The sequence below is a fragment of the Tricharina praecox genome (assembly GCF_024521635.1).
Source record: "Tricharina praecox strain CBS 144465 chromosome Unknown BZA05scaffold_1, whole genome shotgun sequence".
Lineage (NCBI taxonomy): Eukaryota > Fungi > Ascomycota > Pezizomycetes > Pezizales > Pyronemataceae > Tricharina > Tricharina praecox.
In genome coordinates, this window is record NW_026250403.1 from 830,295 (window position 1) to 841,381 (window position 11,087).

Below are 11,087 nucleotides of genomic sequence, written 5' to 3' on the forward strand. Positions count from 1 at the left end.
GCAGATTTCCGGAGCCTTGCTAAGTAGAGTAGTCGAGATGCTCCCAGAGGTTCCATTGGTTTCGGTCACGCTGGCCTATTGATTTTTGGGCTGGAGGGATCGTTCGCTGTCATTCCCGTTGAATTCTGTCGAGCCTGTTGTCGAGACCATACGAGCGATGTCGGAGATCTATTGTGGAAGTTAGTAAAGCATAATCAATGTATGTGGAGTCCTTACCAGTATCTAGTGTGTGAAAAGAAGACGGAGAATGCGATCCATTTAATTTGGCGGTGAAGAGACCAGAGTACTCGACTGTCTACCGTAGAATTCTGATAACGAGTCGCACTTTTGAAAAGCGACTCTTGGAGAAACGGCATGTCTGCGAGGGCTGAGATGGCGAGGTGATGTTGTTGGGAGATGAGGCTGCTGTTATCGTGAACTATTCCACGAACAATTAAGTTAGTGTACACGGCCATTCCTGGCACGTCATCCGAATCCACCACCATCCCCAGATTCAAAACTCCGACGCGCGCCACGCCAGACTACGTGACGATCCAATCAGACGGAACGGTTTCGGCAGGAAATGGAGGAAGCCGCAGAGCTCGGATATCGCGGTCCCGCGGTTACTAGAGGTACTTAAACAACACTTTACCCCCGGTGCAAATTTAGGGAAAGGGAACAAAAGGGAGCCGGAGCATCCTTGACGCCCATCTCTCTCACCCCTTCTCTCACTCCCGCTCGTTGCTTTTCGACCCTCGCCATATCATCCTATCCCTTGATTTTGCCGGCCCTGATTCGTTCTTTCCTGTTGTCACCACTGCTACTATCTCGGCCGTCGTTATTTCCAAGATGGTGAGTACCGTACTCTATTTATTGTCGGTTGTAAACGCTGCACATCCAAGGGCTTGCTTGCAGCTTTTAATTGAAGGAGAAAAAGAGAAGACATCCCCCGTATATGATATCGAGCCTCTCCCCTCCTTCCCAGCACAAGTCCTAGCCTCAACTCCCAGCGCACAAATCCACACGTTTAAATACAACCCGCACCCTGCCCAGAAACCAGCTGACATGGCGAAGTCCAGCTTCACGAACATGTTCAACCGCTTGCCGATCTACTCGCGGCCGCCCAAGGAGCCATGCATCGGCGAGCCGGTATTAACGCACACGTCGAACGAGCAGCTCTCGGGAAAAGTACCGGCGTCGGTCTTTAGACCACCACCTTCACACGAATTCGACAACCATCTGGGAATCCTTCCTACCGGACGCATGCCGAGTGTGATGGAGCGGGGACTACCGAGCATTCCAACGTGAGCGACTCTGCATACACCCCCACCCCGCCGCACCCCTGGCGGCCTCCAGATAGAGGACTGACTGACCGGTGGATGCGCTGCAGGACTTCAAGCTTTGCGGACGAGTTTCGGCCTGCGACTGGCCCGGCGCCATGGGATGATCCGGATCGCTCGCGCGCGCAACACCCGGATCCGTTGGTATCGCCGCTGCTCAGCGAAGACGCCTGGTCCGCCTCCGGCGATGCTCCGCGGAAGAAGAATAAGGTTACCCGAAAACCGGCGCCGATATCGCCAGTGATGGGGCTGGGTATATGGGACGGTTCGGGGACGGTTACCACTACGATCACCGCCGGCGGTGGCGGTCACACAGACGACCGTGCGGCCAGCAGCAGCAGCAGAGGAGGAGGAGGAGGAGGAGGAGGAGGCCTCGGTTCGGCCAATGCAGGTGCGAGTTCGTCATATAGCAAGGGGGGCATCACGCTGGGGAACCTTGTCAAGGACCGCGTTACTGGTCGGCGCAAGATGTCGCTGCTGAGTCAAGCGCCGCCATCGGTGACGGTGCAGTCGGATGATGGTGACGGTGATGAAGATGAAACGCTGGTGATTAGACCCAGCCCCGCAGGATTAAATTCCATCGACGACTGGCTGGACAGCAGGGAAGGGTTGCATAAAAGGTCCAACACCGTCTCGACTGTTTCCACTCAATACACCCACAACGATTCTTCTTCCCTGAAACTCCATCTTCGACAATCGACCTTTCGGCCGTTGCAACCCCCGGCTGAATTCATACCGGAAGAAGAAAAATCCACGATGCCTGTCCCTCCGATCCCCGCCCGCTTCTACACCAAACCTGTCGTCGCGGGGCCACCGGTACGAACATCCTCACTCGCGCGGCCAAGCACCTCCCAGAAACCGCCGCACCAGCAGCGCGCATTGCCACCGGCACCCAGCAGCCGCCCGATCTCGCCACCGATCACCCCCGAACGTAAGCCGCGCGAAGAAGAGCCGCCGCGCGACCACATCGGGCAGCTCGAGTACGAGCAGGAGCAGCACGAAACCCGCAAGCGTGAGCTGCGCCAGGAAATCTGGGGGATCGAGCAACGGATGAAGGCGGCGACTATGGAGCGAGCGCAGCGCGAGAAACTCAAGGTGCGCCTCGAGGGTCTGAACCAGGAGTATGCGGACGCTGAAAAACTCCACCATGATCTCGGCCTCAAGCTGTATAGAGCCTACAGACGGAGAGATAAGCGCGAGGGCGTCGAGGGGCCGACGCATCTTTGGGTTAGCAGAGTTACTGCTCCACATGGAGGTGCCTGATAGGCCACCTCAATCCATTCTATCTGCAAGCAGGCGTGTGCAGTCTATCCATTCCACCATTTCAACATTTCTTTCGTTCTTTCGTTCTTTCTTTCCGCGAATACCCATCAGCACGGAGTCTTCTTTCTTTCATTTCCTTCTTTCTTCTTGGGAGCCGGTTATATACTTGTACTTTGGATACTTGTGAGCTGTAAACTACAAACTTTGGTGTTTTTTCTTCGTATCATACGGTGTTTAGGGCGAGGAGGTGGGATGGAGATGGGGGAAGGTGTTCATTTTCAATTTCTTGGATTTCAGCGTAGAATAATTTATGGATGACGTGCCATTGCAGACTGTACTCAGATATCACGCTGCTACTGTACTTGAGCAATCGAATCCATGCCGATGCCGAAACCATTATGATCATTACATGTAACTATCGCCAGCTCATCTACCACTTCCACTAACTACCATCAAAAACACAAGCCAACAGAAACAACCTCCAAAAGAGCACACACAGTTCTCGTCTATATTTCTTCTTCGCGCGGACGTCCAACCAACCAACCAACCATTCCCGAAAGCGTCTCACCATCCAACAACCCTCTGTCCACCCCCATAGCTCGCGCCACCACTCCCCCCCTCGGCCATCCATCCTCCCCCAGATGGCTTGAGCGCATCCGCGCCGAGGTACTCAAACAGCCGCCACAGCTTGCGCCGCTTGATGTCCCGCCCCCGCCCCGTGAACGAGCTCAGGAGGCCATAGCTTATCAGGATCCGGTCGAGCGTGCTCGCTATCATCACGACGTATTAGCCACCACCACACTCCAGTATACCCTGATAGCCTGCGGAGGAAGGGGGATATACAATCCATAGCCTCGAACTGATCCCGTGTCAGCGCGATGCTGAAGTCTCTAGGATAACTCCCGTCGTCCTTCATCTTGGGGTGCACCTGGCTGTACACGGCGCCCGGCGGGATCTTGCGGTTCAGACGGGTGACGAGCGCATGGTTACTGCGGCTTCTTAGCTTCCGGGAAGGGAACGGAACGAGAGAATGTGGTGGGGGGAGGGGGAGATGCGTACTTTCGGACGATTTCGTCTAGCGTGGGGGATTGCGTGGATGTTGGGAGGTAGTACTCGCGCTCACGCTCTCGCTCGCGGTAGGAATGGTGGTGGGAGGTGGAGATGCTGCGGGAGATGGTCGGTCGGTGCACGGCTAGGCTGAGGGAGCGCTCGGTGGAGGGGATGCAGCAGGATACGTCGTAGTCGTAGTCAAGGTCTTCTCGGTGGTAGGTGGTCATTGTGAGTGGTTGCTGTGAAGGTAGATGCGTAAAGACTACGGATGTTTGAGGATCTGGATGGAGATGATTTGTGGGTGACTGAGGATGATGTCTGTTGAAGATGAGAGGATGAGGAGAAGAAGATGCCTGGTTGAGTAGAGGTATGCAGCTCTTATACCCATCGCCATCTTCCTCAATGAACTCATACATCTCCAGACATAACAAGATAATCTCCTGAGGCGCAGCAGAAACAACAGAAAACAGAAGAAACAACTCACACCTGAGCTGGGCCTGTAGAAACGAAAGAGGTGCATATAGACCAGGCACTATAGCTAACAATGTAGGCTCCCGTAGGTGCTAAGCCGATGCCCTGCTGTAGTGCATGGAGACTGCCTCGGACATTGAGGTATGATAGATCACCTTGGGGGATGGGGTATGATAGATCACCTTGGGGGAAGGAACGACGATATTCCATCCAGCGAGAGTGTATGGTGTAGGGTGTAAGCATCAATCGATACCTCTACTCTGCTCCATTTACTCCCATGGATACAAAAGAGCCGATACCAGAGAGCCGATACCACGATAGCGATATCGAGTTCCAAGAGCACTCCCTCCCTCTATCCAGCCGTTTCGCTTCCTCCCTTCCTTCCTTCCTTCCGTTTCCGTTCTGGCGAGAGCTCCAAACCCAAGCTCCAAACCCAAGCTCCGATATCCCTCATACAATACAATCTTGCCGCGGCCGCGTTCCAATCGTGACCGTGGCAGCAACCAGTATCTGCCAGCACCCACGGTTTCCTGCGTGGAGGAGAAGGAGGAGGGGGAGCACAAGCAGCATCCATCCATCCATCCATCCAGTGCGGCGTGGCCAGCAAAGAGCTCGCCCCTATAGAGGATGGATGACTGTGAGACTGTGACACCCGACCGTTTGTACCTACATTGTATCGCTCGGTGTATTTCCCCGGACGTCCTCCCCCTCCCCCCAACGGGTGGCACATGTCTGTGGAAGTGCACCGAAGCTTCTACCCTCCCCTTCCGTAGCTATTTCTATCGAGAAGCAGCAACAACTGCCGCCATCCGAGCGGCCAACTTCTCCCAGCCACTAGCAGCCAGCAAAACCCGCACGCTCGCTCGTACGCTCGCGGACGCGCACACCGCTGCGTATGTATCTGGAGCTCCCATCCGCGTTCCGGTCGGTCGCTCCCCTCACGCCTCGTCTGCCCACCGCAGCGGCTCTCCAATAGTAAGTGACGGGCGCACGTTCAGCTGGGGCGACTCAGCCCTGTGGACCTGGTGGGCTGGTGGCGTGTTGTCGTTTGTTCCCCTCCCCCCCGCCCCGCCAAACCAGCCCTGCTCGACCCTCCAGAGAACCGCAAGCACGAATGGCTGCTGGTATGGTACATACGGAACTGGAAGCTGGCGGTGCTCAAGTTAAGGTTTGTCGTTCGTCTTTCTGCGGAGAGGACGTCATCGCTACTATAATTACCATTTGTTAGCAGATTTCACTGTCACTGTTACTGGCGACGAGGTGGAGATACATACAGAGTCTTGATAGGATCTATGTACCTTACATGTCATGTTCGACGGATATCTGCGTGAAGCGTGGCCTGAGAGAGGGTGGTGTCTCTAAGGGGGTGAGGTGCGTTTGTAGGTGGTAGGTGGGTGGTGGTAGGTGGTGGGTGGTGGGCTAGGCGGCGTAAGTGTAGACATCAGTTCTCACTCAGCAACTCACTCGCTCGCGGTGGGCACTGGGATATGCCTTGCACGTGCTATTGACGCTTGGAGCCTTGGGAGACGGTGGCGCCCCGACAGATAGACCGTAGGTGGTTAGAGTCCATACCATGTGGGACACGGGGAAAACGGGATCCGGGAGCACCGTAAATCGCTACCATGGTCGTCCATAGAGTCCCTACCGGCCGGATGCAACGATGAACAGTTTCCAGATTGCTTGGCTTCCGCATACAGAATGTGTAGGTATGCCAACAGCTATCAACATGGACTGGTGTTCCATTCACCCTGAAACTGCTAGTTGCCCCACCCTAGTCCCAGTGTCGATTACCGGCCTAAGGTCTTTAAGCATATGTACGACCAAATCGCACCTGGCCGAATAGCCTTCCCAAAAAGCCATGACGACGTGCATCGCCTTCTCGTGTCCGTGGTCACCGTTGCACCTACCACCGCTTGCCACGCGCCAACGCCTGCCCAGCAGCCTTCCGCTGATGGATGCCTCGGGTGCACCCATTGAGTCTCACGAGCCACCTAATTGCCGCCTTATGTGCAACTACACGAGGCATCAAGCCTCCGGATATTTCAATCCGGGCCATACCGTATATATCTCGCGCGGGACAATGACATCATGAGAAATCATCTTGTTGAGAAATTTGATCAGAAAGACAATTCATTTGTGCGCCATCCATTCGTACCAGTAATTTTCCAGTCCACCTTCAGTCCATCCCCTGCACATGCCCAATCCAATCGACAAAGTAGAAGAAGTAAAGACACTATTCCGTAATTCATGAAAAAACAAGAGAAAGAAAAAGCACACAGATAGATGGGCAGCAACAACTAGGTAGAACAAGTAAGGTAACATGCACCGGCATCACAACAAAAGAAAAACGCGAGGAAACGATTCATTTAGCCCATTTACAACTCCTCCTTCGCGCGGTTAGAAGCCTGGGTGGCCTTCTCTTTGACGGCATCGGCGGCTACCTGCGCACTCTCGTACGCACGGTCCCCGGCCTTCTGTGCCTGATGGGCACCGAAACCCAATAGTGAGCCAAGCTTATCTTGCGCGTAACCGATGGTAGCCTGAAACTGTCCCCAGACTCCCTGGTCCTGACTTCCGTACCGGAAGTAGTGAGCATTCCGTCTAGCCATGGCGATCATCTCGTTGCGGGTGGTTCCCTGGTAGGTGTTGATGTTGTAGGTGTCCAAATAGGCCTTGAGATCGCTGTCGGACCAAGTGTCGAAGGTAACCTCCTTAGCCGTGTCGGTAGCCTGAGCAAGAGCAGATGTGAGGGATGCGAATGCCTGCTTAGAACCTTCGGTGACGGCTTCAGTACCAGCGGAAGCAGCGCTCGCAGCGGAGTCGGTGACGACGGAAGAAGCACTAGCAGCAGAGTCGGTAGCTCTGGATGCTGCACTTGCAACGGAGTCGGCAGCAACGGAAGCGGCACTGCCAGCGGCATCGGTGATCTTGGAGCCGGCAGAATAACCTGACTTAGACGCAGTCTTGGAAGCTTCAGCGGCGGCAGAGACAGCCGACCGAGACGCGCTGCTATAGTATTCAGTAGCAGAAGCGTAGAGCTGGTCGCGGGAAGCAGCGGCGTTGTTGGACACCTTCTGGCCGCGAGCCTCCAGCCAAGCGCGCAGATTCTCCTTGGTCCAGGTATCGAAAGTCCAGGCACCGTATCCGGTTGCGGCCTTGTGCTTGTGCAGCCTAACCTTGGCCAAAAGCTCGTCACGCTTGGAAGCCTGGGGAACGGGAACTCCACGAGAGTCGAGGTAGGCCTTCAGTCTGGTATCACTCCACTGCTCGATAACCTTGTCGAAGGCAACTTGGCCGTAGTAATTCGCAGTGTCGGTAGCCTTGGAAGCCTTGTCGCCCACGACGGAAGTAGCAGCAGACGCAGCGCTGGAGATAGAGGAAGCAGCAGACTCGCCGGAGTAATAAGCCTTGTTGCGACGGGCCAAAGCGATGAGCTCATTGCGAGTGGAACCTTGGGGAACCTTGACGTTGTGCGTGTCGAGGAACTCCTTCAGCTTGCTATCGGACCAGGAGTTGAAAACGGCGTCGGAGACACTCTTCTTTGTAGATTCCTTGTCTTTGGCAGCCTTAACGGAAGCCAAGCGAGAATTGCGACGGACAGCAGCGATGAGCTTGTCTCGGGAAGAAGGCTGGGGTGCTGGATATCCGTGTTCGTCCAACCAACGCCTGTGCACCACCGCCTGTTAAATTCATGCGTCCTAAGCATCGACGCGTTTGGGATCCACTTACTTGAGATCACTCTCGCTCCAAGACTCGTAGAGCCAGTTTCCGGGGTAGGCAGAAGTCTCGCCGAGTTTGTCGGCAACACTCTGATAGTTGTTGCGAGCGGTTGCCAAGAGGGTGTCGCGATTCCGTGGGGTAGGGTTGGGAATTCCGTGGCGGTCCAGGAAGCTCTTGAGCTGACTCTCGGTCCATCTGTGTAACAACACGGTCAATCAGTATGACGTCACCCCAACATAACCACAAACACAATTCCAACCAAAGGCAAGGGAAGCTCACGAATCGAAGATCCAATCCTTGATGCTACCGAAAGCGCTCTCGGCCGTCTTCTCAGTCTCGTGCCATCCTGCTTTGACCTGCTGCACGAGCCAATTCTTGTCCTCCTTCTGCTTCTTGTCCACTTCCTTTCCTGCGTCGCTCAGGTAGCTCTGGAGCTGGGGAGCGTCCCAGTTCTTGTAAGAATCGACGATCCGGGTTTGCCAGTTGTCCTGGACAATCTTCTCGAGATCCTTACGCTCGGCGGGCTTAGGGTAAGGGATGTCGTGGTCGCTCAGCCAACGCTCAAGTTCTGTCTCGTGCCATTTGTTGTATGCTGTGCAACGTCAGTATCAATCAATCACGTCAAGACACCGTATTGCTCTTTCTCTTTCGACGGTGAATGAAGGGGAGCTTACTGGTCTTGCCGAAGCCCCACGACGCCGCGGCCTGGCCAGCAACCGCCGCTATGAGCAGCAGATTGGACAACTTCATGGTGATTGTTTTGTGTTATGTAGGAGTGAATTGCAATGTATCACAATTACTCGGAGGTGGTGATTGTGTCGTGTGGGTTGGGGAGAGGGAGGGAGGAAGAAGGAGGAAGGGACGAGAGATGGAGAGGGGGATTATGATGTAGAAGTAGGAGACGGTTTGTTCTTGGGCTGAAGGAAATTTATGTAGCTTTGGATTAACAGGTATGACGGAGCTTGCATTCAACGGGGCGTGACGTTCCTTGGAGCCTAGGAGTGGCAGCCGGGTGGTTGGTGGATTGTTGCGTGTCTGGTCCTTTTCCGTCGATCACTTATGATGTAATGAAGCGTCATGTTCCATGAAGTCGCTTTCAGTCACCACGGCTTGACACGTGACGAGCGCCGGACGGTACAGACGTCCGTCCGTCAACGGGCGGGAAGTGGAAATTTCGAGATTGGGCATCCCAGCTTCTCCATGATTGCTCGGACACGGTGGGGAAATTTTGTGGGGCAACGTATTTACGTTGCAGCTATAATATACAGAACAAGCGGCCGCAAATAGACAACAGATCAAAAACTCGCAATCAGAACCTATACATCACATGTACATACAGCATACAGCTCAAAAACCCCCTCAAGAAACCGAGCCCTTCGTTCCCTCGCAGTCAAAGCCACCTTCACGGACCCCTCTCACGGCCTCCGCCCGTACCTGCCAATTGTTAGCAGCTATCGCAATCGCAATCGACACCGAGCAATCGGCCAGTCAGCCGCGCTTACCTTTCCAGAACCCCTTATCGACCTTATCGTTCTTCCCGTCCTTCTCGTGGTCGTACCTCTGATCCATCTCTCGATTGTGCTTCTTTGTCCCCTCAGACTCTTTCGCCTTAGTCTGGGAATCGTCGAGAATCTTCGGCTGCGGGTGGTGGTGCTTGTCGCCCTTCCCATCGCCACCCGCCGACGCCGCAGCGTGCGTCTCGCCGTCGGGCTTCCCTCCCGTCTCGTCGTACCCGCCAGTGCCCGTGCCGCGCCCTTCCTTGACAGGCTCGCGCCCTGGGTGCTCGGCCTCAGAGGTCGCGCGCGATTGTCCCTCGAGGTCCACGCCGAAGCCGGTTTGCTCGGGGTCGCCGTAGCCCGACACCGCAGTGTGGTTTCTTGTTTGCGCTGTCGCTGCTGTAACGGCCAGGCTGCGTCGGAGGAGAAGGAGGCGGGTGGTTGAGGAGAGCATGTTTTTTTCTTGATCTTGATCTTGTCTTTCAATTCTTTGTGAGTGCGATTGTGTTTTTTTTCTTTCCGATTGAAGTGTGACAGGAATCGAATGTGAAAAAAAAGAGAGGGGAGAAAAGGGGTTAAACAAAGAACCCGTCCCTCCCCACTGATCATTTCGCAGCGTAATGGCTACGTTTTTGGGCCCCTACCTTGGATTATTCATGAGGTTTCCACTCGGAAGTGGGTTGGTGATGTCACCACTGTCGAGCGAATCGGGACGCTAACTGATAGCTAATTCTAGGCGAGCAAGAGTCCGGCTAGCGTGTCTATCCATGCAAGCCACTACGGAGATCGGCTGTGCATAATCGAAGGCCGAGATCGGCACATGAGATGTCACTCTGCCGTGTGGTCAGGAGGCGGTGATCAAGATGGGAGGTCGCTCTGAGCTGGGTCTTTGTACCGAGTTAACTACCTAGACTGTAGTTACGACTAGTTGTACCGTGTCATAATCTTGATAGGTCAAATACCAGTACACTACGACGAAACAAAAAAAGGATCATTCCAAGCTTGGATTCAATCAGCTTGCATCTCGAATGGGTCCTCCCAGATTCCAGTTCCATATACCTAGCCTAGTACGAGTAACGCCTAAACCACCCACTAGTACCTAGTTCAAGTATCTGATTGATATCGTCCACTACGTAGATCACTCGGTCGGCAGCTTGGAAGTTGGAGCCTTGGAGCCTCATTTCACATCCGGGCAGAGCACCTTCGCTCACGGCAAATGGAGAGCAGAATGGAGCCGATAGGACTTCATCCTTAAAACGGGCAAATCGATGGACGGCATCAATTGCGACTCACGAAAACTCGCTCTAGATTCTATTGAACTTGCATACTTCACCTGTTGCCGATGAAGTCCAAGGCTACTCTTGAGTCTGGTGATTCAAGATGCCGCGCTGTTCTGTAACCACCAGGCCATCCCATTCGCAGTCTTTCCTGAGCCAGCTCGTAATCCACAGCACAAAGCCCCCAGCAGCAGAGCATGTCAATTCCTCCAGGCTCCAGGCTCCAAGCTCCGTATCTACTCGTACCGAGACCAGAAATACAAAAGCCCTCCAAGTGATCCACTGATCCTCCCAGACCGTGAAAGCTCAGGCTTGCATTCCCCTCCAGCTCCCCTTCCCAAGCACGAAAAACAGCACCAGCCACAGCCACAGCCCCGGCCCCAGCTCGAAGCCGAAGCTGAAATCGAAGCCGATGGATTCCCGCTCAGCGACCACAGCCGCCCAGTCGCAACCGCACCCGCCAAATACCTAGTGGCCGCCGAGTAACTACG

At 54.6% G+C, this 11,087-nt stretch overlaps 6 protein-coding genes across 6 annotated transcripts; 2 read left to right on the forward strand and 4 right to left on the reverse strand.

The window, feature by feature from the left end:
• Window positions 1-811: 811 nt before the first annotated feature.
• BZA05DRAFT_381766 (uncharacterized protein) lies at window positions 812-1,690 on the forward strand. The gene has a single exon (XM_051482040.1). The coding sequence runs from the start codon at window positions 829-831 to the stop codon at window positions 1,285-1,287; it is 459 nt and encodes a 152-aa protein (XP_051344176.1). The 5' UTR covers window positions 812-828; the 3' UTR covers window positions 1,288-1,690.
• On the forward strand, window positions 1,603-2,933 carry BZA05DRAFT_381768 (uncharacterized protein). Its single transcript, XM_051482041.1, has one exon. It carries the CDS (start codon window positions 1,788-1,790, stop codon window positions 2,580-2,582), a length of 795 nt encoding a protein of 264 aa, XP_051344177.1. The 5' UTR covers window positions 1,603-1,787; the 3' UTR covers window positions 2,583-2,933.
• Window positions 2,934-2,962: 29 nt separating this feature from the next.
• BZA05DRAFT_450399 (uncharacterized protein) lies at window positions 2,963-3,859 on the reverse strand (the record flags this gene model as incomplete). The annotated part of the gene is made up of 3 exons (XM_051487410.1): window positions 2,963-3,352; window positions 3,426-3,571; window positions 3,642-3,859. 3 exons carry the CDS (start codon window positions 3,857-3,859, stop codon window positions 3,147-3,149), a joined length of 570 nt encoding a protein of 189 aa, XP_051344178.1. The 3' UTR covers window positions 2,963-3,146.
• Window positions 3,860-5,041: 1,182 nt separating this feature from the next.
• Window positions 5,042-6,077, reverse strand: BZA05DRAFT_432473 (uncharacterized protein; the record flags this gene model as incomplete). Its single annotated transcript, XM_051486221.1, has 6 exons — window positions 5,042-5,133; window positions 5,241-5,311; window positions 5,407-5,522; window positions 5,568-5,720; window positions 5,874-5,898; window positions 5,935-6,077. 6 exons carry the CDS (start codon window positions 6,075-6,077, stop codon window positions 5,042-5,044), a joined length of 600 nt encoding a protein of 199 aa, XP_051344179.1.
• A 335-nt stretch (window positions 6,078-6,412) lies between these two features.
• BZA05DRAFT_8065 (putative MSC1 protein) lies at window positions 6,413-8,736 on the reverse strand. Its single transcript, XM_051488658.1, has 4 exons — window positions 8,498-8,736; window positions 8,103-8,415; window positions 7,833-8,018; window positions 6,413-7,769 (listed from the first exon to the last, which is right to left on the reverse strand). The coding sequence occupies exons 1-4, from the start codon at window positions 8,571-8,573 to the stop codon at window positions 6,479-6,481; spliced, it is 1,866 nt and encodes a 621-aa protein (XP_051344180.1). The 5' UTR covers window positions 8,574-8,736; the 3' UTR covers window positions 6,413-6,478.
• Window positions 8,737-9,225: 489 nt separating this feature from the next.
• BZA05DRAFT_414362 (uncharacterized protein) lies at window positions 9,226-9,773 on the reverse strand (the record flags this gene model as incomplete). Its single annotated transcript, XM_051485253.1, has 2 exons — window positions 9,226-9,257; window positions 9,326-9,773. The coding sequence occupies 2 exons, from the start codon at window positions 9,771-9,773 to the stop codon at window positions 9,226-9,228; spliced, it is 480 nt and encodes a 159-aa protein (XP_051344181.1).
• Window positions 9,774-11,087: the final 1,314 nt, after the last annotated feature.